Source organism: Grammomys surdaster, unplaced genomic scaffold (genome assembly GCF_004785775.1).
Source record: "Grammomys surdaster isolate TR1022 unplaced genomic scaffold, NIH_TR_1.0 129, whole genome shotgun sequence".
In the NCBI taxonomy this organism is placed as follows: Eukaryota; Metazoa; Chordata; class Mammalia; order Rodentia; family Muridae; genus Grammomys; species Grammomys surdaster.
In genome coordinates, this window is record NW_021604587.1 from 8,842,148 (window position 1) to 8,869,957 (window position 27,810).

Sequence of the window (27,810 nt, forward strand, 5' to 3'; positions counted from 1 at the left end):
TCTTTCTGTTTCTATTTGGTTGATTTCAGCCCTGAGTTTGATTATTTCCTGCCTTCTACTCTTCTTGGGTGTATTTGCTTCTTTTTGTTCTAGAGCTTTTAGTTGTGCAGTCAAGTTGTTAGTGTGTGCTCTCTCCAGTTTCTTTTTGTAGGCACTTAGAGCTATGAGTTTTCCTCTGAGCACTGCCTTCATGGAGTCCCACAAGTTTTGGTATGATGTGTCCTCATTTTCATTGAATTCTAAAAAGTCTTTAATTTCTTTCTTTATTTCTTCCTTGACCAAGTAATCATTGAGTAGAGAGTTGTTCAGTTTCCATGTGCGTGTGGGTTTTCCATTGGTTTTGTCATTATTAAAGACCAGCCTTAGTCCGTGGTGATCTGATAAGATGCAAGGGATTATTTCAATCTTTTTGTATCTGTAGAGGCCTGTTTTGTGACCAATTATATGGTCTACTTTGGAGAAGGTACCATGAGGTGCTGAGAAAAAGGTGTTCTTTTGTTTTAGGATGAAATATTCTATAGATATCTGTTAAGTCCATTTGGTTCATAACTTCTGTTAATTTTAAAGTGTCTTGGTTTAGTTTCTGTTTCCATGATCTGTCCTTTGCTGAGAGTGGGGTGTTGAAATCTCCCACTATTATCATATGAGGTGTAATGTGTGTTTTGAGCTGTAGTAAAGTTTCTTTTATGTATGTAGGTGCCCTTGCATTTGGAGCATAGATGTTCAGAATTGAGAGTTCACCTTGGTAGATTTTTCCTTTGATGAGTATGAAGTGTCCTTTGATTACTTTTGGATGCAAGTCAATTTTATTTGATATTAGAATGGCTACTCCAGCTTGTTTCTTGGGACCATTGGCTTTGAAAATTGTTTTCCATCCTTTTATTCTGAGGTAGTGTCTGTCTTTATCACTCAGGTACGTTTCTTGTATGCAACAATATTCTGGGTTCTTTTTGTGTATCCAGTCTGATAGTCTGCGTCTTTTTATTGGGCAATTGAGTCCATTGATGTTAAGAGATATTAAGGAAAAATGATTGTGGCTTCCTGTTATTTTTGTTGTTAGTGGTAGAATTCTGTTTGTATAGCTATCTTCTTTTGGGGTTGTTGGAAGATTACTTCCTTGGTTTTTCTAGGTTGTAGTTTCCCTCCTTGTGTTGGCGTTTTCCATCAATTATCCTTTGAAGTGCTGGGTTTGTGGGAAGATATTGTAAAATTTGGTTTTGTCATAAAATATCTTGGTTTCACCTTCTATAGTGATTGAGAGTTTTGCTTAGTATAGTAGTCTGGGCTGGCATTTGTGTTCTCTTAGTGTCTGTATGATGTCAGTCCAGGCTCTTCTGGCTTTTATAGTCTCTGGTGAGAAGTCTGGTGTAATTCTTATAGGTCTGCCTTTATATGTTACTTGACCTTTTTCTCTTACTGCTTTTAGTATTTTTTCTTTGTTTTGTGCATTTGATGTTTTGATTATTATGCGACGGAAAGTATTTCTTTTCTGGTCTAGTCTATTTGGTGTTCTGTAGGCTTCTTGTATGTTTATGGACATCTCGTTCTTTAGGTTAGCGAAGTTTTCCTCAATAATTTTGTTGAAGATATTTACTGACCCTTTAAGTTGGGAATCTTCACTCTCATCCATACCTATTACCCTTAGGTTTGGTCTTCTCATTGTGTCCTGGATTTCCTGGATGTTTTGGGTTAGGAGTTTTTTGCATTTTGCATTTTCTTTGACAGCTGTGTCAAAGCTGTGTGTTTTCCATGGTATCTTCTGCACATGAGATTTTCTCTTTATCTCTTATATTCGGTTCGTGATGTTTGCGTCTATGAATATTCGGTTTGTGATGCTTGTGTCTATGACTTCTGTTCTTTTTCCTAGGTTTTTCTATCTCCATGGTTGTCTCCCTTTGAGCTTTCTTTATTGTTTCTATTTCCATTTTCAGATCCTGGATGGTTTTGTTTAATTCCCTCTTTGTGTTTTCTTGCAGTTCTTTAAGGGATTTCTGTGTTTCCTCTTTAAGGGCTTCTACCTATTTACTAGTACTCTCCTGTACTTCTTTAAGGGAGTTACTTATGTCCTTCTTAAAATCTTCTATCATCATCATGAGAAGTTATTTTAATTCTGAATACTGCTTTTCTGGTGTGATGGGGTGTCCAGGGCTTGCTATATTGGGAGAACTGGGCACTGATGATGCCAAGAAACTTTGGTTCTGTTGCTTATGTTCTTGTGCTTGCCTTTCGCCATCTGGTTAACTCTAGTGTTACCTGTCCTCACTGTGTAAGACTGGAGTCTGTATTTCCAGTTATCTTGCTTGTTGCAGAGCTCCTCAGAGTCCAGATGTTTCTGTGGTCTTATGATCCTAATCTCCTGGGTGGAAGAACTCCTGGGACTCAGGCCACCTCTGGGATCTGGAAATCCTTCTGCTTTGGGTGCAGTGGTTCCTCTAGGATGGCTCAGGATGCGATGTTTCCACAAATGCAAACCAGCTAGGTGTCTGCTGCTCTGAGTGCAGTGGCTCCTCTAGGATGGTTCAGGATTCAGTATCTCGACAGGAGCAGACCAGCTATGTGTCTGCCCTAGCCTAAAGGACCAGGAGGGTGTGGGGGGCAGAATTCTTTAAACTTGTATTTTTATGATCTGAAATGAATAAAAAATATTTCAAAACTATCGTCTTAAAACTATCAAACCGGCCTCAGATGAATCTCAATGAGAAATACATTGTATTTTTGAATTGAAAATGCTATATATTAACCATTCTTTCCAAATTTATCTGTAGATTTAAAACATTTGGAACCAAAATTCTAATAGTTTTGTTGTTGTTGTTTTATCTTTTTGAAGTAAGAGAGTGATAAAATAGTTTAAAATTTGGTCTAGAAGTGCCACACCCATGGTGTCTTGTTAAAAGAATTATGGTAAAAATGTCCCACTTAGGGCTGAACAATCTTGAGTCTTTCATTCTCTGGACATGGACCAGCTGTAAATCTCTCTATTCATCACAGTCTATAGCAAAATAAGTTTCTCTGATAAGGGTTGAGAGATATACTAGTCTTTGGGTATAAGAAGAAGAATTAGGGATACCAAGACACAGTTTCTTTGTCCAGTTAATGGTACCAGACATGAGTTCCTTCTTGTTGATTGGGCCTTAAATCCAATCAGAGAGTGGTGGGTTACTTCACTGATGTCCCTCCTACTGTTTCAACAGCATGCATATCACATCATGCCACTCACTATCATAGCCGCTAGGTGAGCTATTTATTCCCCTGGCAGCCTGCACAGCACCTTCTACCTCTATGGAAACTGTCAGTAGTGATGCAGTTTCCTGTTTACTGGTTTCTCTATGTTCTCTGACTAATGGCAATAAGCTGGGTGTTTGGGAATTCATGGTACCCAGCTGACTAACAAATCCAGAAGATTTTACCCATAGCTGCTATGTGTCCCTGCTATAGGACAACACAATATAAACATTTTAAAATGTATGCATATACTATATGTATATGTAGTCTAAGAATATTGAACATTTAAAAACATCTTTCACAGATGTTTCTTTTGTTTTTTCTTTTGAGGACCCACAGTTTGGTTCCATAGCCCCATTTATTAAAATGGATTGGTTGATGTTTCGTTTTGTTTTTGTTTTTAGCTGTTTCTACAGTCTAGACACTAATCTTCTGTCAGATGCATAGTTGATAAAGATTTTGTTCCATTCCATAGGTTGCCTCCATGCTTAATTTAAATTTTTAAACAATATTAAAAATAAATTGATGCACTTCCCAAAATAAAAAATGAGAACTTAGACATTCAATACCACAATAAAATATTAGTTTTAAAGTGAGAAAAATACTGCAGATTATTCATGTATCTCTTTCACATGCTTTGGTCAGCTTCTTCCAAATATTTTATGAATTTTGTAATGTTTCATCATAGATTAGATTTTAAAATGTTATCCTTTTATTTTTTGAACCTTTACCAATATCCAATTTTTGCTGTAACTTTTTATCCTTGAGATTTTCTCATACATGTATACAATCAAATGTGATTGGATCTAAACTCCTTCCCCCTCTCTAGCTCCAACACAGCTCCCCAGTTCTTGCTAACTTCATGTCCTTTTTATTTTCCCCTACCCTTTTATTACGTATTTATTTTGAGATACTGTCTGAGTTGTTGCAGGTAGACTTTTAACTCATGATCCTTTTGCCTCAGCATCTTAAGTAGCTGGGATTACCAGCCTGAGCCACCAGGCCATGCTTTTCCTTTTCTGATAACACATGATGTTCTTTAAGTGCTGCTCATAGGTACACAGACATCCACTAGAACATGGTAAATTGTCAGTAGTTATTCCCTTAGAAAAGAATGCTTTCCTTTCCTACTGATTGCCAATAGCTCCTCAGTAAGGGATGAGGCCGGGAGGGCACCTTTCCCTCATTTGTGCTGGGATTTAGGCTGGATTTGTCTCTTGCAGATCTTGTGCAGGTAACCACAGTTGCTTTGAATTTATCAGTAGCTATTTCATGTCCAGAAAAACAGCATTTCATAGCACTCCCCCAGCTCTGAAATTCATTCTGCCTCCTTTTCCCGACATGTTCCCTGACCTTTGCTTGGTGAGGGGAGAGGTGTGCTGATAAAAATTCCCATTTAAGGCTGACCACTCAATTACTTATTCTCAGTATTTGGACGATATATGCATCTTTGCATTGAGTGCTACCTATTGCAAAAAGAAGCCTTTTTAACCAAGGCTCAGCTGTTTGGATATAAAAAACACCTAATACCTAGAAGATAATTTGGTGACATGACTATTGAGCAAAATAACAACTGAAGATTCTACCCTAGAGCCTATTATCTTCCTGGCCAAGGGCTTTTGGCTAAGATTACTGTCCCAGCTTCCTCCCCTAGACCAAGCAGAGGGGGACTGGAAGGCTAAGCACTGCAAGGGAATATAAATAAAAGTTAAAAATATCTCTCTAGGTTCCCTGAGGGACAAGCCTGACTGCATAGGGGTTGATGTCAAAAGTATCCCCTCTCCAGGAAAAAGACATCAGGATGGGTATGGCCCTCATGCTTCACTGGATGACTGTGGGACTGGAGCCATTACAAGGTCCCCTTCAATTACTGGAGGTCAGGCTTCTATCCCCGCCTTCCCAAGATTAGATTCGCCACAGCCCTTCTATACTTAGAGAAGGGAGGAGATGTCAGGGGCAGCCATGCTTACACACTGAAGGCCTAAAATCAGCCATAGGCCTAAAATCAGCAATAGGCCTGTCATACATATATACTAACACCAAGTCTTGGGTCTCTGTGGAAAAACATTGAAACAGATGGCTATAAGCTAATGTAAACAGGCAGCTTTCATGGAAATTTACCAGCCTGAGTAGTCATAGACCTTGTAAATAGGTAGCCTTGGCAGATAATACCAACTTAGATAAGGACAAGTGAATTATAGGCAGAGTCATAGTGACCTGTCCCTTGAACCTTCAACCAGCCGATACCCTGTTCTGAAAGATATCTGTATTCCCCCTGAACACCCAGGCTCCAGTGTCATCCCCTTCCCCATGTCCTGCCTTTTTGTGTTTATAACCCCTGTGTGAATGAATTACGATTTGAAAAAAATAAATTATTAAAAAAAAAAAGAAAAAAGAAAAAAAAAGAAACTTAAAAAAAAGATGATTGTCCCAGGCATGGAATTCTCTCTTGTGTATCAGGCCTCACATCCAATCAGAAAGCTAGTAGTAGTTCCAATAGTAGCTACTAATAGTAGTACTAATAGTAGTGCCACTGTTACATGGATAGGCACATCATGCCTGGCTGTCTGATGGATATTGTAGCATCCAGGGCCCAGTGCTGGTTAAGACCACTGCTGTCCCCTTCAGTCTGCAGTCTGCACAGCCCCTTTGGGCATTAATGAAATCTAGACTGTGAGGAGGAAGTTTTCAGTGAGTTTGATACTGACTTCTCTGTGTTCTGCAACCAGAGTGTATGGTGTCCTAGCAGAGTCTTTTCCCATAGTTGTGGTGGACAGCAGTGCAGTGGCAGTTGCCTGCGCTGCCTGCAGAGCTCTGGGGCCTCCCTGACTCATAACTGGTAGGGAGGTATCTGATGCCTTGCACTGTATTTTTAACTCAATGTGTGTTTTCTTGAGATGGCATTGTTTACTCATTATTAAACCACTAAAGACATAAATTTTTCTAGCAAAATATCATCAGTTTTCCCTAGTTTCATGTTCTTTTTTTTTTTTTCAACCTGTTTTGGAATGGAAAGAACTTCTCAGGAAGAAGTTTTGATTTGTGGAAATGATTTTTCTGAATTGGATGAGAATCAATGAAATAATAATCTCATCTATTCTTAATTCTCTAACCTTTTAAAAACACTTATAAGGCTATTTAGTATATAAATGATGTAACTAGTATTTCCTGCTGTTAAGAGTAAAAGTACAGTAAACGACTTTGATATTAAGACAGGGAACTTACATTCAGAAATTTTATTTAAAGATCACAAAGAATATAGACTAGGAAACCGAGTTAAAAATGATACTTTATTATGTTTGGAGGTACTTTGTCCTTTGTTCTTTTTTATTTATTTATAGTATTGATAGTGATTACATGTATAAATCTTTTTCCCCCTGTGGAAAAAGGGGCTGGGACACAGAGCCTTAGACCTGCTAGGCAAGCAGTCTGCCCTCAAGCCCTGTACCCAGCCTCATAAATCTTGGATGCCATTAATTTTCTCTGACCTCATAAAACCGTCCTAAGTAAAGTTTACAAAGCATGAGTAAGTCTTTCTTTTGCCAAGGATAAAGCCTCAGAAAGCTAAATAAATTTTCTTCTATGTCTTTTAAAATGGGGGAGGGGCACTATGCTATATGACCAAGCTAGATATAAAAAAGGGTACTTGGTGACTTTTCCCATTTATATCAAATACTGACAAAGTTAAAGCAGGGATAGAAATCTAAAATACTAAAAAGTGGGGCCTGAGGGAATTTGAGGGTGATAGTAGAAATGTTCCATGGGTAAAGTTTTTCATTTATGTTTTGGTTTTGTGGGTACATGAGCTATTAGAATTTATTCAATCCTTTACTTAGCATCTGTTCATTTTATGCCATGTAAATTATACCTCCGTGTTTAAAAAATCTGAATAAATAGGAATACTATATGAAGATTGACATTAGAGTTAGACTTGGGTTTCTATATGGTCCCCAGTTTATAATCTTGGAGAGGTTACTATTGCGATCCCTAATGTCTGTCTGTCCATCCGTCTGTCTGTCCATCCATCTATCCTGAGCCTCACTAGATAACCCAGGCTGTCCTAGATCTCACTATTCTTCTGCCTTGGTCTCCTTATGTGTGCAACTGTTTTGTACATTCTAAAGAATACTCTGAGAGCCATGTTTTTGGTTTTGAAGATGTGAGCAAAATAAATTAATAAATGCTTAGTAGCTGATAGAAATAGGAAACTGCAAAACATCATCAAATCAGACACTCAAAATACTTAGCAGGGATGACTGAGCTAGCCCCATTGAGAGAACAAACTTTTAGCACAAATAGACTGATCAGCTGGCGTTCCTTAATTGTGTTCCTAGTGGAACACAGCATCTCCTCCTGCAAGGCTTCCATACAAGACTAAATAGACAGGCTCAACAAATTGGGCACTTACAGATACCCAACAGAGAAGGCCTTGCAATAATGTATATTAGAGTTTCCACTTGGCGTCCTGGGCAAGGCAGAACAGACCTCTCAGGAGCTTCTGCCTTTCCTTCCCTGGACTTCCATCTGCACTTGTGCATCATGGGATGCACAGCAGTCATCACTGTTTGAGCAGTTTGCCTTCTAGCTGTTCCCGGGGCTGGGTGTTTTTAATATTATAAACAGTTTGTTGCTTTCCCTCTCCACAGTACAGTGACAGGAGACCAGACTGACTCAGGACAAAGGTTTTAGAGGACACTCAGCATAAACAAGCTTGAATCTGAATTAGGAAACCCAAGCCTGCTTTCAGAACCAGCTTCTCAGTGGTCTTAAATAGCACATGACAGTTCACCAATATAAGTGACATTACAGTTTACCATGCTATGCTTCTAAATCCCTTATTCTTTTTTTTTTTTTTATTGGATATTTTATTTACATTTCATATGTTATCCCCTTACCCCATCCCCCACCCACCCGGGAATCCCCCATCCCCTTACCCCTCCTCCTTCTTCTCCGTGGATGTAACCCCCACCTACCCCCCCCCACTCCCACTTCCCCACCCTCAAAATTCCCACCCCCTGGGGCGTCCAGCCTTCATGAGGTCAAGGATCTCTTCTTCCACCTGTGCCCTGCAGGGCCCTCCACTCTAAATCCCTTATTCTAAAGAGGGGACACTCGTGCTTTGATAGCATTCTGAGAAGTAGGTAAAACGTGGAAGTGTAACTTATGTAAGAGGTGTGAGATTACTGGTGATGGATTGTAATAGATAGTGGTAAAGGTGGGAGTGGGTGTGGAGAATCACATTCTGCAGCCCCGGGGTTTCTTTTGGACTGTAACTGTTTACAGTGGTTTCATTTGCCTTGATGATCATTAGTTAGTTATACTTGAATTTTAGCCCTGGTGGAGACAGTAGATTGGACTTTGGACTTTAAAATGTTACTAGCTTGTGTGTGTGTGTGTGTGTGTGTGTGTGTATGAACTAACATATAAATTCAGGGATTTCAGAACAAGAAAACATGTTTGTGGCTACAAAGATAGATAACACTGTATTCAATCCCGTAGTTCAGACCAGTGTACTGGTGACAGAATCCTCCCAAAAGCTGTATGACTAGGTGTTGTGGGCAGCTGTAAGACCGTAAGACCAATTGACAGTGTCATTGTTATGTTTGTTTGTTTTTTTTTTCTTTTCTTTTTAATGAATGATTCTGAAGGCCAGGCAGTAAAGGTGCTTGCTACCAAGCCTGATGACGAACAAGTTCAATTCCTGGAACCCACATGATGAAAGCAGAAAAACACTTGTGCACGTTGTCTTCTGACCTTCAAATGCACATCACTTGATGCTAGATAGATATAATAAGAAAAAATGAGCTGCCTGTGGTGCTCCTGTTAGGGTCACCTAATTAAATCATGTTGAAGAAATGGAGGGGAAGCATTTCTTGCTGGCTGTGATTACGTTTCTCTTGGTGACTACAGCAAACAGTCTTCCTGGACTCTGCCTGGTACTGGCTAGAGAAGCATCTATGAGCTATGCTAAGTGAGTGGTTTTTAAAAGAGGCTTTGTCTCGTGAGAGAAGCTGCTGTCATTTCTCAGCAAATTGATTTGTTGAACCAATGAGTGTTCATTATGTTTATTTATTGTGCCGTATTTTAGCTCTAGAATTACCAAGAGCAGCCTAATTGTAAGTACAACTTAAAAGTAGGCCAGACTTAAACTTACATTGGTGATTCAGTATTGATAGTACCCAACAACTTGAAGACATTTCAGAATGGTAGGCTACGTGTAACACAAAACTGTGTACTAAAAAAACACCCCAGAAAATTAAATTTGTCAAGTGCTTATTGACCATGAGGGAAGGTAGTTATTCAGTTTGCTTGTATCTTTTAAGTTGACTCATATTTTTAAATGCAGGAACATGTGTTGTTTTTTTCCCCCACATGGTCTTCAGGCTTCCAGATTCTACTGGCTCTATTTAGGAAGTACTTTAGACAAATAAAAAAGGCTGCAGAATTCAGTACATGAAATACAAGAACTTTGCTCTACCTCAAGATAATTTCTAAATATACTTGGTAATTTAGTTGTCCCTAATTAGTTTTGCACCATCAGTTTTCTCCAAGTGATTCATCTGAAATTTCACCAAAGCATTAAGGAGAATGACCACAAAGGGAGAATCCACTGTGTCGGCAAGAGAGCAAGTCTTAGAAGTTTGAAGCACTTGATCATGTAAATTCCACTTTCGCTTTGGTGTATCTTGTATCTGTGAAAGATAATGACTATTACTTGAGCTTACAAAAACCAAAATTTTGGTTACAGCAACATGGAAAAGAATGAAAACCTTAATTTCTCTACCTTTACATAGTTGCATACTTACAGTCACAACTGAAAAGTTTTTTACTTTCTAATACAAATATCTGCTACTTTCCTATAGGACACATTAACCACAACATGAAAATGAGACAAGTGTACTTAAGAATGATTAATCTTATTATCCTCATGAGGGAATATTCTTTAACTGTGCTCTGATCTGAAATTGTCCTTGCTGGAGGGAGGAGGGAGACTTATAAGATTTAGAAAGTAAATAAAACAGAAATATATGAGGTGCAGAAAGGTCTTGAAACTACGATTCCTAAGCCTCCAGGCCAGGCTTATAAAGACAGTAAACAGTGGCTGGGTGAGGAGTCACCTGAGCTGAGACATCTGAAAGTGTTCAGGTCAGTTCTAGAATGCAGATCCTCCTGTAAGTCGTCACCCACGCTTTGCAGTGATGAAGCTAATTTTGAGTCATCTGTCATCTTGTAGGAAACCTCTTTTGCTACTATAAGTAACCCCCATAGCATCACCATTTCACTAAGCTGCATTGGGGGAAGTAGTTTTGTTAGTCTGTTGTCTGTGCCTGTCTGAGAGGAACCTGAGAGAATGTAATGATCTTCCCTTTCTTTTGCCTGTGAAGCAATAGACAATGGTGTTGGTTTTTTGTTTATATGACAATAAAGCTTTCTAACTTAAAATAAGATATTTGCTTTTGTAATTGCAAACATTCAGGACCCCTCACCATTGATTTTTTACAGGAGTCACCTAAGACCATCAGAAAACATAGATATTTACATTAAGATTCATAACAGTAGCAAAATTACATTATGAAGGAGCACTGAAAACTATTTTATGGTTGGGGTCATCACAACAAGAGGGAACTATATTATTAACGATCATAGCATTAGGGAGGTTGAGAACCACTGATCTAGATTTTTGATTGAAAGCTAGATTATAACCAAATCAGATTTTTACTCTCTCGAAGAAGAAGACATAGAATACCAAATTTTACATTGAAAAATCATAAAAGTACACATTTTAAATTTCATATAAGGTATAGGTTGTGATTTTTTTTTTCTTTTCCTGCTGTTTCAACTTTAAGAGCAGAAGATCTGATGATACTGATACTGGCTTAGTATGCACCAGCAACTGGTTGGATCCACACCATAGCCACTCCTGGTTGGTGAAGTCTTATACCTGGCCTGTTTCACAGAGTGACCTTGGTTGTAGATTTCGAACTTCAAATCCAATCTATTATATGGAATATACAATTAACATTTTTATTAATCCTTTTAGAGTATCATGCAATGTAGTTTTATTATATTCCTCCCCAACTCCTTCCATATCTACCCTCTCCTCCTTTACCTTCCTACTCAACCAACTTCAAATTAATCTGCTTAATTTTTTTTTCAGATTAAATGAAATTTTCCTTTTAGTGTCTTCTGTAGATATCAGTTTCATCAGTTCCTTTGAGGGTGTTGTTGTTATTTTGTTCCCCATGGAAAGGAATTTTTTTGTTTCCTATGAAAAGGAATTTTATTGTTTTTCTTTCTTCTTCATGTATCATTCGTAGGTGTTAGAGTTTTGTTTGTTTGCTTGTATATGTGTGTGTGTGCAAGTACATATGTACATGGTATCCCAGATTTCTTTCATGTCTTGTCCTGGGATTTTTTGAAGTATGTTTGCTTTGACCGAATGATCCTCTACCTTGTCCTTGAGACGTGTATTCTCTGTTCTTCTTGATTCAACTATAATACATTGCTCTTATCCCCATCTCCACCAAGGATTTTTTGTTTTGAGTTTTTTTGGTTTTTTTTTTTTGTTTGTTTGTTTTGTTTTTTGTCTTGTTTTACTTGAGTTATATTTCATTTTATCTCTTCTTTGAGATTTTGTTTCATTTCTTAATTCCACTTTCATACCTTGAATTGTTTTCATTATTTCACTGAGTTGTTTATGCCGTCAATCCTCCCTCAGGGATTTGTTTGTTCATATCCTCTTTTGAGTTCCATGAACATATTATAACTACTGTGTTAAAAATCATTGCCCTTTACATTAGCTAAGTTGCATTTCTCATGGAATAATACACAGGGTGCTAATTTCTATAGGAGATGTATTGTCTTGGTTTATAATGTTTGTTTTATGATGGGACATTAGTGCCAGAAGTCAGGTTGTTGATAATGATTTTTGTTTTGCTTTCTGGTCTTGCCCTGGTTGTTTGGATTCTTATTTACTCTTACCCCAGTTTGTCAGGTTGTAGTCTACCTGAATGGTGCTTGATTGGTGGTGTCTTGAAGCCACTCACTGGTAGTGGGTAATTGGGGTATAAGCAGTAGTCTCAGCTCTGCTACAACTTCTGATAGGTGCAACTTCTGAGCCTAGGAATTAATCTGCTCTAGGCTTAAAAGATTCTCTCCGCTGATCCTCAGAAGCTTGTCAGGTTTGTCAGGTTCTACTGCTCGTCCTTGGACAGCAAGGTCTGCTCTTCTGAGTCATGTTACACGTGGTACTGGTGCTGCAGTTCCTATTGGACTCCAGGGAATACTGTTCCCAGTCAGAGTGTAGGATGCGTTGTCTGACAGGCGAGCAGCAGTAGGCTCCAGCAGACTCTATTGTGGTTCTGGTGCTGGCTGGTGGATGGGGGGATTGATAAGCAAGGGAATGGACTATACTACGTTTTCATTCAAATATTATTCATTTAAAAATACTGTTTGTGACTGAAGAAAGGACAGTAGGAGGGAGGATGAGGAGGAAGGACCAAGGAGAGGGAACTGGGTGGAATGAGTATAAAGTGCGTGAATGAAAGGAAGAAACCAACACTATGGACAGTGAACATATCCACTAAAGGGGGCTCCTAAAGGATGTCAGGATATCAAGACTGCCATACAAAGGTTATTAAGAAGAGACATTGGGCTGCTGCCTTTATGGTGGAAAAGATGAGCCTCACATTTACAAACCAAGAGGAATCTCTAATATTTATACAAGAGTTGGGATTAATTACACTTTAATCTATAGGGTGTGCTTTTCTATTAGCCATGAGGAGGTATATCTGAGATATCAAGTCCCTTTCTAAGGTATCAGCTGCAGAGTGGTGCAGCTGAGATATAGACCACAGGTTCTGGACTCCAGAGCCCACACTTTTAACCACTTAGTTATTATAGGTAGTTAAACTAGAGGCGTACACTTGTGAATTTCAGCTTAAAGTGCTTTAAAAAGAGAAGGAAACTGGGTAAGCTCACCAGAAGAGTGAATACAAATGAAAAAGAAGAGGCCTGGGTCCTGGACCTTTCCTAGTCTTGTCCTGGGGAATGAAGAAGAGCTAGCAAAGGACTCTGAGATATTGTGGCCAGGGCCAGAAAGCAGAGAAAAGTTAGGTTCAGAGAGAAGAGCGGTCACCTCTACTCATTCCTGTGGGGATATTTCAGTTCACCCCATTTGTGCTGAGGAATAGAGGAAGGACATAGTCACATCATCCAAAAATGTACACTAGACTTCAGTCAACGTTAAGCTACCCTGCCACATAATGAGAAAATAAAGAGAAGAGGGTGTCCAGTCCTGATATCCTGAGTGAGGCCCAGATCTGCAGAGAGCTACTCTGCTACTTCACGTTCGGTGCTTCCAACACCCAATTTTGATGTGCTTCTGTCCAGTTGTAAGATATATATATATATTTTTTTTTTTTTACTGATTTTCAAATTTAAAAATCCATTAAAAATTTGTTCCTCTTTAAATATTTGAGGAAAAAAAAGCGTGAAGGGTATTTTGAAAATCAGAACAAAGGGCCAGTGAGATGGCTCAGCACTTTCTACCAGGCTTTATGACCTCAGTTTGATTTCTGAGGTCCCACATGGATAGGAGAGAACCGACTCATGCAGATTTTCCTCTGACCTCAACATCCACACCACGGCATGTGTTTATACATGCATGAGTGCTCACGAGAGACATACTGAATATGTAAATGTAACATAAATATTAATCAGAATAAAGACTGTAAAAGATCTCAAGATCTCCATACTTGCCATTAATGTGACATGAGGTATCAGTCTCCACATAGCCTGTATGGTATACCCACTGACTGGCTCCTGTCTGCCCTGCCTGAGGCAGGGACAGCTTTGTTCTTCTGTGGCAGTGCAAGTCTATGTTCCAGGGTAGACCAGACACTGATGCTGCATGTGGTTGGTCAGTCTTAAGATTACTCTTAGAATGTTACTTCCTAAGGAGAAAGGGAAACAAACTTCTAGTACCGATTGTGATTTTAGTTAGTTCTTAGTGGGGGTAATTAGAAAAAAAAAATCTATAACATGGATTCAAAGAGATTCCATTGACAAAAAACATGTAGGTTTAGATAAATGGGATTTAAAATTGTTTTAAATGACATTTACAAGAACATCCTAAGGTATGCCAGATTCAGAAAGGATCCTCAATATTGTTGAGTCAGTTTTATTTTTTTTAACCTATAAGAATGTTAAATCTCAGAGAACTAGTGACCAGAGATTACCCAGCCTACCAGCAGTGACTCATCCCTAGTTCTTTGAGTCTCAGGATCACTCTAACTTAGTTAAGCTTTGTGGCAGTAGCTTTTCTAAGCAAGTCATATTGTAAAACTTCTGAGCGTGTGCCTATGCAGTTGAAGTTGTGTCTCTAACGGAGCTAGCTTTAGAACCCTTTGGGCTAGGGTATTGCAGGAGTAAAAAGGCCTAAATTTGGAGTTCAGACACATTCCCTCATGACTCAGTTTTTCCACTTCCTCTTTGACCATAAGCAAACCACAGTTCCATTCTGTCGTGCTCATTTTTTGAAGAAAAAAAGAAAAAGAAAGACAGAAAGGTGTTGCATATATCTTTCTACCGGTAGTAGTATTTTAAGATTTCATTGATTCAGAAGCACTCTTGAGACTACAATATTATGTAATTATAGGGATCTCTTATTTCTAGTAAGATTTCACAAGGGACTGGTTTCTACATCCTATAAAGATAGATTGCCTTAGAGCAAGGCCTGTGTGTGTTTCATTCCTCTGCTCCCTATTAAGAGTACAGAGTAAATATTTGGTAAATGGTAGAGTGTTTTTATCACCTTTAACAAAGGGAGTATTCATAATAAATCTCCATGTGAGTAGCATGGTAAGAGTTTACTGGAGGGGTTGCCACATTTTGTGGGCTGCCTCACAGGGCTTTCAAGTGAAAACATGGGGGGATTCCTGTGTGATGTTGCTTGCCTCTAATCGAAGTGTGGTGTCAGCAGGCATGGTCAAAGAAGAAACCAGAGCGGCGGTGGGACTGGGACTGCATGCTGTTCTCATCAGACAGCATTTTCATCTTATTTTAAGATTCTGTGGACAAGATTTTATATGTGAGAACAATAGACCATTTTACCCTCTCTTTAGCCTTGTGTCAGTGCTAACAATGACATTTGCCATGATGCTGTGTCCTCTTTGATGCCCATGCATCTTTTATGCTATGGATAGTTTGCATGTGGAAAATGAGTAGGGAGGTCATACAGCAAAATGGCAAACATATGGCAATCATTCCTCATTTGTTGGTATGTCTGACTTTTTAGGTTAAGCCTAGGAATAGAATAATATCTTCATATCACAGCAGCCTATTTTTTTTTTTACTTTTAAGAAAATGATAGCATTTTTTGTACTCATTAATAGGACAAATAAAATCTAAGTGAAGTTAGTATCATAGGGTGTTAAAACCCTGGGTTCTGGGGCTAGAGAAATTGCTCAGTGGTTAAGAACACTGGTTGTTCTTCCTGAAGACCCAAGTTCAATTCCTGGCACACACATAGCAGCTCACAGCAATCTAAAAATCCATTGCTAGGGCATCCAGTGGCCTCTTCTTGTATCCATGGGCATCAGGCATCTACATGGTACATAAACATACATGCAGACAAAATAAATTAATAAGAATAAGAACAATCTAAATGCTGTAGGACTCATCACCCAGTTCTTATTTTACATTGTTTAGCATCTATCTTCACAAATGTTCTGAGTGAACAAGTAAATACCTCCATCTTTCAACCTGCCAATCATGAGTTCTTATTCTATAAGATCTACACACCATTTTAGACTGCATTAAGAAGGTTAATGTGCAGTTGTCAGCTAGTAGAGTACATCTGCTTTCATGATGAGGTCTGATGTCTAAACTATTTTTAGTTAACTACATTCTGAGGTTTAATGCCTCACACAAAGAATGCTCAGAATATACTTACTCACAAGTCATGTCTACTTGAAAGACAGCTCTTGAAAGAGATGGGCAGGAATCAATGGGGGTGGTAGTGTCTCTTGCTTCGGCTAATTAAGAGACAGGAGGGAAAAGGAAGCACACAATAGAGGCATGCTAAGAAAAGCTAACCAGACGCAGCTTCCCCACTCCCTTCTCTCTGTAGGTGCTTTAAAAATGTCTATCAAGTTTATGCCAGCAAAAGAATACAGAGAGTGACTGTTACTGGATCAAGTATGTATTGATTATGTTGGGCCTGGAGACAGGATTAAACAGGTAAAGTTGTCGAATAAGACCAGCACCCTGAATTCAATCCCCAGAGCCATGTTAGGGTGAAGGAGCAGGATGAGTACAGAAGGTGACCTCTGACCTCTCTCCATATGTGTGCTGTGACTCACCTCACCCTCCACACACCAACAGTACTTCGTTTCTTATTATTATTTAAAAAATGTGACTATGTTAAGGATGTAAAGTGTGTTTAGCCTGTACAGTCTCAATGAACCAAACTTACGTTGCCCAAGTAGCAGAGTGAAAAACACAGAAGAGAAGCTTAACTTGTGTTTAAATGAGTTGTTATTCTATAAACATACATATTGTTCCAGGTTATATTTTGAAAGTTCATGTGGCACTATCATTATATGAGAAAAATAGAAGTTCTAGGACTCGACAATTTAAAAATAAAACAGATTTAACTAGACATGACAAAATGGAAGAGGAATGGAATATCTTTATCTCCAGGAGGACATGGTAATGAAAAAGTGGGCGTGTCAATTACCTACATCTTATCAAGCTAGAATCCTGCATTCCAGAAGAAAAACACACATGCAATCTAGTTTGTCTTAGTGTTTTCCAAACTTCTCTTGCTGGCAAATTCATCTGTATTTAACAAAAGCAACGACCCAACAGAGACACGATGTTTTCTCATTGGCACCTTAAGGATTGGCCTGCACATAATAGGAGCTCAGTATATATGTTAAGTGAATGAAGAATTCTTTAACAAAAGGTAGGGGGAGGGCATGGAAGGCAGGATAGCCTGAGTGATAATTGCAAATATTATATTTAAAACTTCCTAATTTTTATATTTTAGTGGTTTTGATTACAGAAATAAGAGTGCTTTATTTTGAGGATGTTATGTAAATGAAATAATTATGATACTGAAGTTGCAGACTCTCAATAAAGACTTGACCATGACTTTGGTTCCCAGTGCTTCTAGTGCTGTCTGGAACACCTAGGTCCAAGAGAGGACAACTAAAAAAAAATAAAGGAATGAATGAAGTCAGATGATACTATTTCTATATTTTATGTCAATCTTGGGAAATATATAGACTTCCATTTTTATTGAGAGTCTGCAACTTCAGTATCTTAGTTATTTATATAACAAAATTATCCTATTATGTGCAGTCTGTCCTTCAGGAGCCAATGAGGAAACTGTACTGGCTGACAAAGCTTCCTGTCCTCATGGAGCTTAGTTTCCAGGAGACACAGGTGCTGATTGACGAAGCAATTGCAAATTGGCTTGATAATGGTAAGGTTGTGTGCACCACTGAAGCAGAACTCGGTATGGGTGGCCTGGATGATCTTTCTAGAGATCTTGAGCAAAGATCTGGGAGAAATGAGCAAGAGGTATACACCAATGGTAAAGGAAAAACTTAGCAGTGAGAAAAACACATGGTCCTGATGCAGACATATGCTGTGTGGTTGAGTAGCAGCAAGAAGGCAAGTGGGCAGGGAGAGGAATAGGGAAAAGGAGAGAGCTGGAGACATTTGAGCTTAGGAGTTAGTGGAGACTGAAGCCTAGGGCACACTGCTGGCTTTAACCTTGCCATTTCAAAGTCTCTATAGATTATGTTCTGAATTCTGTCTCCCAGAATTTGTACTTTTGTATTGGTTGGTCACTTCTGTTATGTGGTATGACTGTCTTCTGTCTCTCCAACAGTGTCCCATGCTGTGAGAAGATAGTTTGTCACACACTTGCTTTCCGTGGATCTAAGTTTGATGAGTTGATTGTTTAGCACACGCTCAACTCTTGGTTATATGATAGTCTTTAAATTATGTTTTATATTTTGTGCTAGGCTGTGTGTTTGTTAAAACAGTAGTATTTTACGTTTATTGAGACATGCTTTCTTTGTATTTCCTGTCTCATATAGTCCTTATCAGCTTTATGATGAATGTTACTCTCAGATTCATCAATGTGAAAGCCTAAAGAAGTTAAATAACCAACAGGATTCGAATACTAGGTGCAGAGTCCTGGCTTGTATAGTTAAGAGAACAGAAGCTGCTATAAAAAGCAAACCTCCAAGGACATAATTACTTAAGCATAATAGAAATGTATTTCTCATTCATAGAAGATGAGACACTGAGGTTTCTGATTGCCAAAATGCTCCCCTCCAAGTACTGATATGAAAGTTCCAGGCCCTTGTCTTCACAACCATCAAGATCATCCAAAGCTGATAGAGACTAGGGTGCAAGAAGATCTTTGCCAAGCCTTGTGATGATACATTTCAAACAGTCCACTGTGGCCCTGTCACATAGCCATACCTCACTGCTAAGGAGGCTGGTTTATCCAGAAGAAAAAGATACAGCCAGGAACCCAAAGCATTCTGAATCTTCAGACAGCCTTATGATGCCTGTGTAGATTTTTGTGTATTTCACGCACTTATCTAGTGAGTGAGTGGGGAGTGCGTCTACATTGTGGTTGGAAATGCTAGTGTGTGAGTTTCTCCACTGCCAACTGTGTTCCCTGTGTCCCTTTTGTCTACTTGTAAATACCTGCCTCGTTTTAACTGTAGTGTCTTAACTTGAGTTTTCTACAATAAAAAGAAAAGAAAGACCAAGCCCCAGAATTGCAAAAGCAGTAAGCAAAGTGTTTCTGAGGGATTATTTTTGTTGTGTCAGCCTAGGTAAGTTTCTAACTCCACCAAAGCAGAGTAATGACTTAATAGTCATCCTCTGACTGTTACGGAGGATCTTATGTCTAAAAGGGAAACACAGGTGTGTGGAGAGGCAGAGAATCAAAACATAATGACTAAATAAAGGCTTTGTGACTTTTAAAATTAAACCATGTGTTTAAAATTGAATCATGTGTTTGTAGCTTTCCTAGAAACTATAAAAGTTCAGGCACCAAGGTGTTCCTAAAAGATTTTAAAGTAACATTCTCTTTGTATTAGATATCAAGCGATTAAATTCTTTTGTTTAAATATCAGTTTGGAATCCTGGTGCTGAGTGTATCCGGACTTGTAAGGAGCTACAGTCCTGAGCACATTGGCTTTGGCCATCTCGTCAACTTATCTACAAGGCATACAAGTTGCTCCCCAACAGCAAAGTTCTGTCTGCTGCTGGGGCATTTGCAAGAAACTCCGCAGCTGTGCAGTCACAATGCCAATATCATTGTAAATAATAATCCTTGGAATTGCAAAGTCTGCCTAGATTAAGTGGTGATTTAGGCAAGAGAGAATTGTAGAAAGTTCACTCTTTAAATCAAGTTTTCTAGTTAACTACTTTATCTAGTTGAATATTTCTATTGTATACAAATAGCTCAATTTATGCAAATCTAATTGTGTATTTGTAGCATTTTGCTTATATACTATTATTGAACATCTCTAGAACCTCCTCCTCCCACCCCCTTTAACCTTCCTAACTTTCCTTGATCCTTTGTGGCTTATCTCAGCTTGTTTATGTGTACTGCTGTTGTAAACTTCAGGTAGGAGTAGTGGCATTACAGGGACCCTGGACTGGCCGTGTGTACTTTTTGAAGCCAGAGATACATCAAGTCCTGCAGTGCCCACAGTGCAGTATTTTGTTTCTTCCAGATCAGGATCTTCATTTTGGTCAACAGGAACTCTGTTCCTTTAAGACTGATCATCCTCAGTTCAATTTGTAGGCTGTTTGGCTATATTGTTGATCTTTAATGGCATCAACTAATTTATTCTCTTTAGCCTCTGAAGCCCGATGTCTCAGTGACTTTTGTGTGATCCTCTTGAAAGTCTGAAGACATATTTTCCTGTAAGCCCCTCTATTTAAACTAACCTTAAAACATTCCAATCCATTTATAAGGAAATAGTAAAGATATATTTCTCCTATAGAGATCTGCATCATAAATTAATTCCTTATTAGCCCTTGTCTTAGAGTTACTGTTACTCTAGTGAAACCTCATGACCAAAAGCAAGTTTTTGTGGGGAAAGGTTTATTTGGCTCACACTTCCACATCAGTTTATCATCAAAGGAAGTCAGGGCTCGGACCTGGAAGCAGGAGCTAATGGGGCACCCAACAGAGAGGTTCTGCTTCCTTCCTTACTCATCATGCTTCGCTCAGCCTGCTTTCTTATGGAAACCAGGAATGTTAGCCCAGGGATGGTACTACCCTCTATGGGCTGGGCCTGGCCATATCAGTCACTAATTTAAAAAATGCCTTACAGCCTGATCTTATAGGAACATTATCTCAACTGAGGTTCAATCCTTTCAGATGACTTTAGTCTATGTTAGACTGACATAAAACTAGCCAGTTTTACAATTACTCTAGCCAAGTAGAAAACTATCATTTCTGCGTGTGCTCTCTCTCTCCCCTCCCCCCTCTCTCTGTAAACATTGTTAACACATTACATAACATAGAATTTATTCTGTGAATCAGTATTTAACTGGCTCTGAGGCACTGAGTAATCCACATAGTTAGGAACTTGTCACTTCACCCATCTCCAGAACTTTTTCATCCTCCCACACTGGAAGCCTGTGTCTAGTACACATTACTCCATCCCCACCCCCATTCCCTTCTCTCAGCTTCTGACAGCTACTATTCTAAATTATGAATTTGATTATGGGTACCACAGTGTAAGTAGAACCTTGTTTATGTGTACTGCTGTTGTAAACTTCAGGTAGGAGTAGTGGCATTACAGTGGCATTATAGTGGTTCTACAGGATAGTAGAACCTACTATCTTAGCTCTTTGATATCTGGCTTATTTTACTTAAGATAATGTTGTCAAGATTTATTCATGTTCTTCATGTCCCTGCCTTTTTAAGGCTGAGTAATATTCTGTCATGTGCACATTCCACACTTTGTTCACCCAGTGATAGACACTTGGCCTGTTTCCATCTTGTGGCTGTTGTGGCCGATGCCTCTATGAAGATTGAACATTAATTTGCACACATTGGTGTAGAGCTATCTGCCTTCAGTTTGTGAAATGGGGTTTATATATCTGAAATCGGGGTTGTTAGATCATTTCTGTCTTTAAATTTGCAGAGACCTACTGCAGTTACGTGTCTGCTTTATGCCTAGTTTTTGTGGCGCCTGTTTTGATTACTGGTAGATGGTATTAGGAATTAGAGAGTAGTAACACTGTTCTGTGTTGTTGCGTGTTAATGTCTCTGTCACTTCTGCATCCCTACGAACTGTTGCTGTGCTTGTGTGTACCAGATGCCCAGTAAATATCCCTGAGCAATTTAAACAAACAGAACATGACACCCCTCAATGTTGCCACCATTACAGCTGGGGGACACTCAGAAGAACAGCAAAGACATGGTATTCTGAGTTGGTTTTACAGTAGGGACTCAGCTAGCACCTCTGACGATCTCTCTCTCTCTTCCTTTGCAGACTCACATTTCAAGACTCCCTCCTGGTGCTGTGGCAGGACAGTCCGTGGCAATTGAAGGGGGGGTTTGCCGCCTGGAGAGCCCTGTGAACTAACTCCGTAGGCTGAATATGAAGTGTCTGAGAGGCATTTCAGAGCCTGAGCTTTGGGCTGTTTAATTGAAGTTGGATCTTTTATCTTCCTTGTTTTGTAATTCTTATTGCAACCTCGGGCACTGCTTGGGACACTTAAGTGCTGCTATACTTAGTGCTGGTTGACACTCGAGTCTTAGATGGGTGAGCGGAAGCATGTGTGGGTGTGTATCTGTGTGCAGTGTGTGTGCTTGCTTCTCCCTGATGGGATAAGTTCTCCTCAAGTGTAACCTATGAATGAGAATGATTAAATCTTTACAAAATGTGTGCTTTAACTGTTTACAAGTAAACCTAAAGTTGTAGAAAGCTTTTTGTTTCTTCAAGAGGTACCAACTATGGTTGATACAATGTGTCTGAACTGAAGAGTGAATCTGCTTGTTTAACGACTTGACCTTGATTGTAGTCCATTTAATAACAGTAATCAGTAATATGGTGTCAGTTTAAGTGGATGGTGCAGTAACTTAAACTGTTGTTCTCATCCCTCATACAGGGCCTTTTTCCTTGAACACAGAATGGTTTCAGTGAAACCATTCTAGCAGAGAATTAAAATCATAACCTTTTAAAGTAATGGTCTTATTGATAAAGTTTGTGCTTCTTTCCTGAGCTATTTGAAGCTTAAGTATTGCATAGCTTTGCGCCGTGTGTACTATATTATGAAAGAATATGTAAAGAGAGTGTTCAGTAACATACAGTTTTAATTTGTGTATAATGGAATGTTATTTACAATGTAACACTGTAAATAAGAAAGCAAAAGTTTATGGGGAAAATTCAATATTATCTTTGTTTCTTGTTTAAATATATTTTTAAGATAAAGGTACAAAAATAAAAGAAGCATATTCCTGGGTGTGGTGTGTGACAACTTGCCTCTGACTAATCTTTCGACTCCTAGACTGGAGATCTGTGTTTATTTCCTTCACCGAAAACCTCTTGCAGGTCTTGCTAGCCTAGCCCCATGAAGCTACAGCCAGCACTAGCAAGAGGGAAGGCACTTAAGGTGACTGAAGGCTCAGTATAGAAACACCTACAGTTTCCACTGCAACTTGATATAAATAACAAAGGGAAGGAGGAGGAACGCTCTGCTTTGAAAAGCTGTAGTGGCAGCTGAAAGCTAAATGTGGTGGTTGATAAATTGTTCCTAAAGGTTATATTTAGGGATTCTGAAGCCACATAAGAAAACCCAGACTTTCCTTTTAATTTTTTTTTTAAATGTAAGAAGTGGTTATCAAGAAGATACTAAAGATAGACTTGCTTAGGGGGAGGAAGTTTCCCTGCAACGTATAATCATGGCTCAGGGCGGGGACTGATAAAGCCTCAGATGAAATTATATACTTGACATGGATGTATGGCCAAATTATAAAGGAAAGACAACCAAAATGAAGAGGGTGTAAATATGAATGATTTGGGAGTTGCTGATTTGTATTCCTTGTACAGGCAATTACATTTGTCTCGCTATGTTCTTGTAGACAGGTTGGTGCCATAGTATCTGTTTCTCATTCTTAATGAGACTGAGAACGTAGGGAGAGATGGACTGGCTGCTAGGGAGCCTTTGGTTTCAAATGCTTTCAAAGACCTGTTACCTGTTGGCAGGGCTTTCCTCCCCCCTGCGGCTGGATTGGATCACATAAAACTATCAGGACATTTAGAGTCTGAAAATCATCTGACCTTTTTCACCAGGACTTCAGTTCTTTCATCCCCCCCCCCACTTACTCTAGTCATATTTAAAAGTCTGACTTTGTTTAAGACCCCTTCTATGGAGAGTTTAAAAACTGGTCAGCAAAATAGGATACCACCCCTCTAAGAACAGTCTGTCAAGGCTGTTCTCCAGTATTCTAAACGCTTCTTAAGAGATAGTGTAGAGTCTGAAGCAGGGAAAGCGCTATGCAGAATCATGGAGGCGAAAATGAAGTGTGTTTCTAAATTTGGTCATTGTACAGTCATGCTTACAGTCATGCTCAGTTTCAGGTACTGAATCCAAATGGATCAACAGATGTAAAATGGTCACCACACAAAAGTAGGACAGGTAGAAGCAGATAAGAAAATAACTGTATTCTCCAACTCCAGGATCTCAAACTGTGTTTTAAGAAGCCCACTTTTAATGTGATATCCTCGATTATATGCCTGTTTTCAGTCTTTCTAGGAGCCAAGAATTAGACGCTTTAATCTCCTAGTACAATAAAAACCTGTCCTGGATCCCTTAAGGGCAGCACTGTTGCTCGGCTCTGAGTTTGAAAGTGGGACATCTCAAGGGCTTGGTGAGAGCTAGGCTCTGACCTTTCTTCTGTACGTGGTGTACTGTGCTATCCAGGGCAGTGGTGGCCATGTGACTTGGTCAACCTTGCTTGTCTCCTCTGTGGGTCTGCCTGACACAGATCCTGTTCCTTCTTATATATTGATCTCTACTTTTAAGTGTGAACTTGACCTGTATCTGCTTATATGCCTGCTGGAACTGTATCAGCCATATGCATAAATAAGTTCCAGATGTTATTTTATAGTGTTTCTTTAGGAGCAAAGACAATTAGATTTGGTTGATAAATATGAGGGCATCTTCTAGGGCTGCTCATGATCCCTAGAACATGATTGTTCTTTTGACCCAGTGAATGAAAAGTCATTTTTGTCTTGTTCCTAATTTTAGTGAAAATACTTTGAGTTTTTCTCTATTTAGGAAGCTGTGAGCTTCCTGTAAATTGCTTTTGTTACTTTGTGATGTGTCCATTGTTTTCTTCAGAACTTTTGTTATAAATGAATGTTAGATTTTGTTGAAGACCTGTTCTGCAGCTCATGAGATGGTTATGTGTGTTCTGTTCCTGTCTTAGGGTTTTACTGCTGTGAACAGACACCATGACAAATGCACCTCTTCTAAGGACAACATTTAATTGGGCTGGCTTACAGATTCAGAGGTTCAGTCCATTATCACCAAGGCAAGAACATGGCAGCAGCCAAGCAGGCATTGTGCAGGAGGAGCTGAGAGTTCTACATCTTCATCTGAAAGCTACTAGCAGAATACTGCCTTCCAGGCAGCTAGGGTGAGGGTCTTAAAGCCAACACCCACAGTGACACACCTACTCCAACAAGGCCACACCTCCTAATAGTGCCACTCCATGGGTCAAACATATACAAACCATCACAATCTCTTAGTCTGTTTATACAGTGGATTAGTTATATAGTAGATTAGGTATGTTGAACCATCCCTGTGTCTCTGGACTGAAGTTGACTTGATCACAGTGGGTAATGTTTCAATGTATTCTTGAATTTTTCTATTTTTTTAAAGTCTAGAAATGTGTCTTTTAAAAACATATCATAGCTAAGTGAACATAGTATTAGATTGACTCCTGATGACTCACTGTTTTATCCTCCTAGACTAATACAACTTAGCCTTCATGAGAGAAGCTTCTGTTTGCAGTAGATGGTATTCTACATGGAGACCCATAACTGGCCTAGGTACAGAGAATAGATGACTTTGAATGGGAAGTTTCAGAAAGACCATTGTGTCTTTAGACTGCTTTTTCAGGATAACCTAACCCTAACCCTAACTTCCTAACAACTACCTGTTAGGAAGTTATCTGTACCTCAGTGCCAGAAGATATCTCTGGGAAGCATAGAAGCTTGCCCCATCTCTATACACAGCAAGCCATGGGTATCAGAAAATTAATACTTCTCCAAAAGAACTCCAAATGTGCCATCAAAGTTGAGAAATCTGCATCTAAGTCTGTCGCAGGTCCTGTACTGCTGACATTTCTAAGGAGATGGTGGATACGTGGCCTCTGAAGAGCAGCTTATCTAGGACTTCCTCGAGGCCTACTATGCATCACAGAACAGACCTAGTATTGTATTTACAGAGGTTGGAGGAGAGCTTACCCAAAGGCACATTATTGCTTTAAGGGACCTTAGAGCCCAAACTGGTTCAGAGTACTAACTGCTTCAGAGTACTGTGCCACGAATGACCATGTAATAACAGCCTCATATGAAACTCATTTTGAGATGGCATCTTTCAAGCTGGGTGTGGTAGTACATGCGCATGATCTCAGCAATCAGCATGCAAGTGGCTAAAGCAGGAAGATCATGAACTTAAGTTCGGTCAAAGCTACATAGGAGAACTGTCAGGGCATTTTGAGGGAAGTTGTTCTTGGGTGGAAGACCTCCTAAGGCAATCTAGGTGAAAGCTGTTCCTCCTTCTGAGGAACATTGGCACAAGAGAAGACTGAGCCTAGAAGAAGTAAACTGTTGTGTGTTTTATAAACCTTTTATAGAATCCTGTTAACCAGAGAGAAAGCATGATTGGATAGATGTCATGGGCTATTAGTGGGAATGAATGGAAGATTGGCAATGTAAAATTATTCCTTGTAAGTTCACATTTGTTCTGGGACATTAAGAATTCCTAAATAATGCACAGTCTTTTTTTTTTTTTTCCAGCATAGTTTGGGTTCAGGTCTACAAGGTATTAGCCCAGATGTCTATGATCAGAGAGACCCATAGGCTGACCAGACTGACCGGGCAGTTTTTCTTTTCCCACAAACTGCTGTCCAAAGGAAGGATTAAATCTAACATTGGCCAGGGCTGCTCTCCAAGGAGCCCACTCAGCTTCCAGAAGCCATCATCCAAGCCCTAGGTGGTTTACCATGACTAGTTGTGGAAAGTGTGGAGGGAACGTGAGCTCAGTGGTTTCTCCTTTACATGATGCTGTTACCAAAGCCCTGAAACCACAGCAAGCAAAACCAGGGACAGGCGAAAGATTCCCTGCCATGCACAGACATAGGGACTCCTCTGATTAACAACCTCAGAAGCTGGAAAGAGAAAAACTGAAATAATTCCTCTAACTTCTGCTATTAGATCAGTATCCATTCACATGGCCTCTTTAAAGCCTGGAAAAGTCATCAGTACTTAAGAGATAGGGGATTAAGAAAACTTGGCATCTACCTGCTTCATCTAGAAGTGGTAAGATTTTAATTTCTTCCCCAAACTTGTTAACCATGCCTACCACTCTAGTGATTGCTAACTCAATCCTCTAGGTGCTCTGGCTGAAACTCTTGAGTCATCTATTTGACAGTCTCATGCTAAATAAACACCCCAGATTTTAGTAGCTTTAAACTATTTGCTCTTGGTTCTGTACCTGGGCTTGGCTTCCCTCTGTGCATATTCTGTTATTCTTGCTGATAGTGCCTGGTGTTCTATGGTAAATTGGAGGGTTACTTAGAGGCTGGACCCATCTGGCATACTGATGTTTCATCCTTCCTGCATGCCCAGGGCTCCTCTTTGTAATCTGTCCATGCCATCAACTTGAAAGATAGTATCACAAGACTTTCAAGAGCACAAAAGCAGAAGTTGGTTAGGGCTAAGGTTGGGTTCAGACTTGTCTGGCCCAGCATCACTTTTGTTACATCGTTTACATCAAATTGGCTGGGACAGTGCAGGTTCAAAAGGAAGGAACTGGAGAAGGACATTAATTCCAGAAGCCACCAGAAGTTCACTGGGCGTCCCTAACTGGACATTCGAGGATTTTTATCTTCTATTCCACAGTCAATCCACCAGTGAGTCCCACGGGCTCTGTTTGACAGTACATCCTGAGTCCAACTACATACATCTCTACTGATTCCATCAAGATCTCTGTTGCCAGGATAATTACAACGACTCTTCACTGACTTCACTGCTTCCGTTCTTTCCCTAACAGGCACTTGTCTGCTTGAACCCAAAGTAGTATGATCATGGTACCTCTTTGTTCAGAACTTCCATTATCTTTTGCTCTATAGTCCTTCACATTCCTGGGATTTACTTTCCCTTGTTTTATGACTGTTTCATTTTGTTCCTTTGGTCACTCTGATCCTTCCTTGTAGCATGTCAGAATCACTCGTGTGATTGTAATGTACTTAGAAAATACTTCTGAGTCAGGATCTTCCTACAGTAGCCCAGACTG

At 39.4% G+C, this 27,810-nt stretch overlaps 1 protein-coding gene across 6 annotated transcripts in view; it reads left to right on the forward strand.

Annotated features, from left to right (window-relative positions):
* Tasp1 (taspase 1) overlaps positions 1-22,758 on the forward strand; it is a 161,100-nt gene extending 138,342 nt beyond the window's left edge. For 4 of the 6 annotated variants that reach the window (XM_028755162.1, XM_028755199.1, XM_028755179.1 and 1 more), the window contains one exon: positions 21,774-22,758. In XM_028755162.1, the coding sequence (XP_028610995.1) occupies positions 21,774-21,866 (93 nt within the window). In that variant the 3' untranslated portion in view covers positions 21,867-22,758. Of the gene's footprint in view, positions 1-16,354; positions 16,478-21,773 lie in introns of those variants that run through there. The other 2 variants (XM_028755192.1, XM_028755170.1) reach the window with 2 other exon arrangements.
* Positions 22,759-27,810: the final 5,052 nt, after the last annotated feature.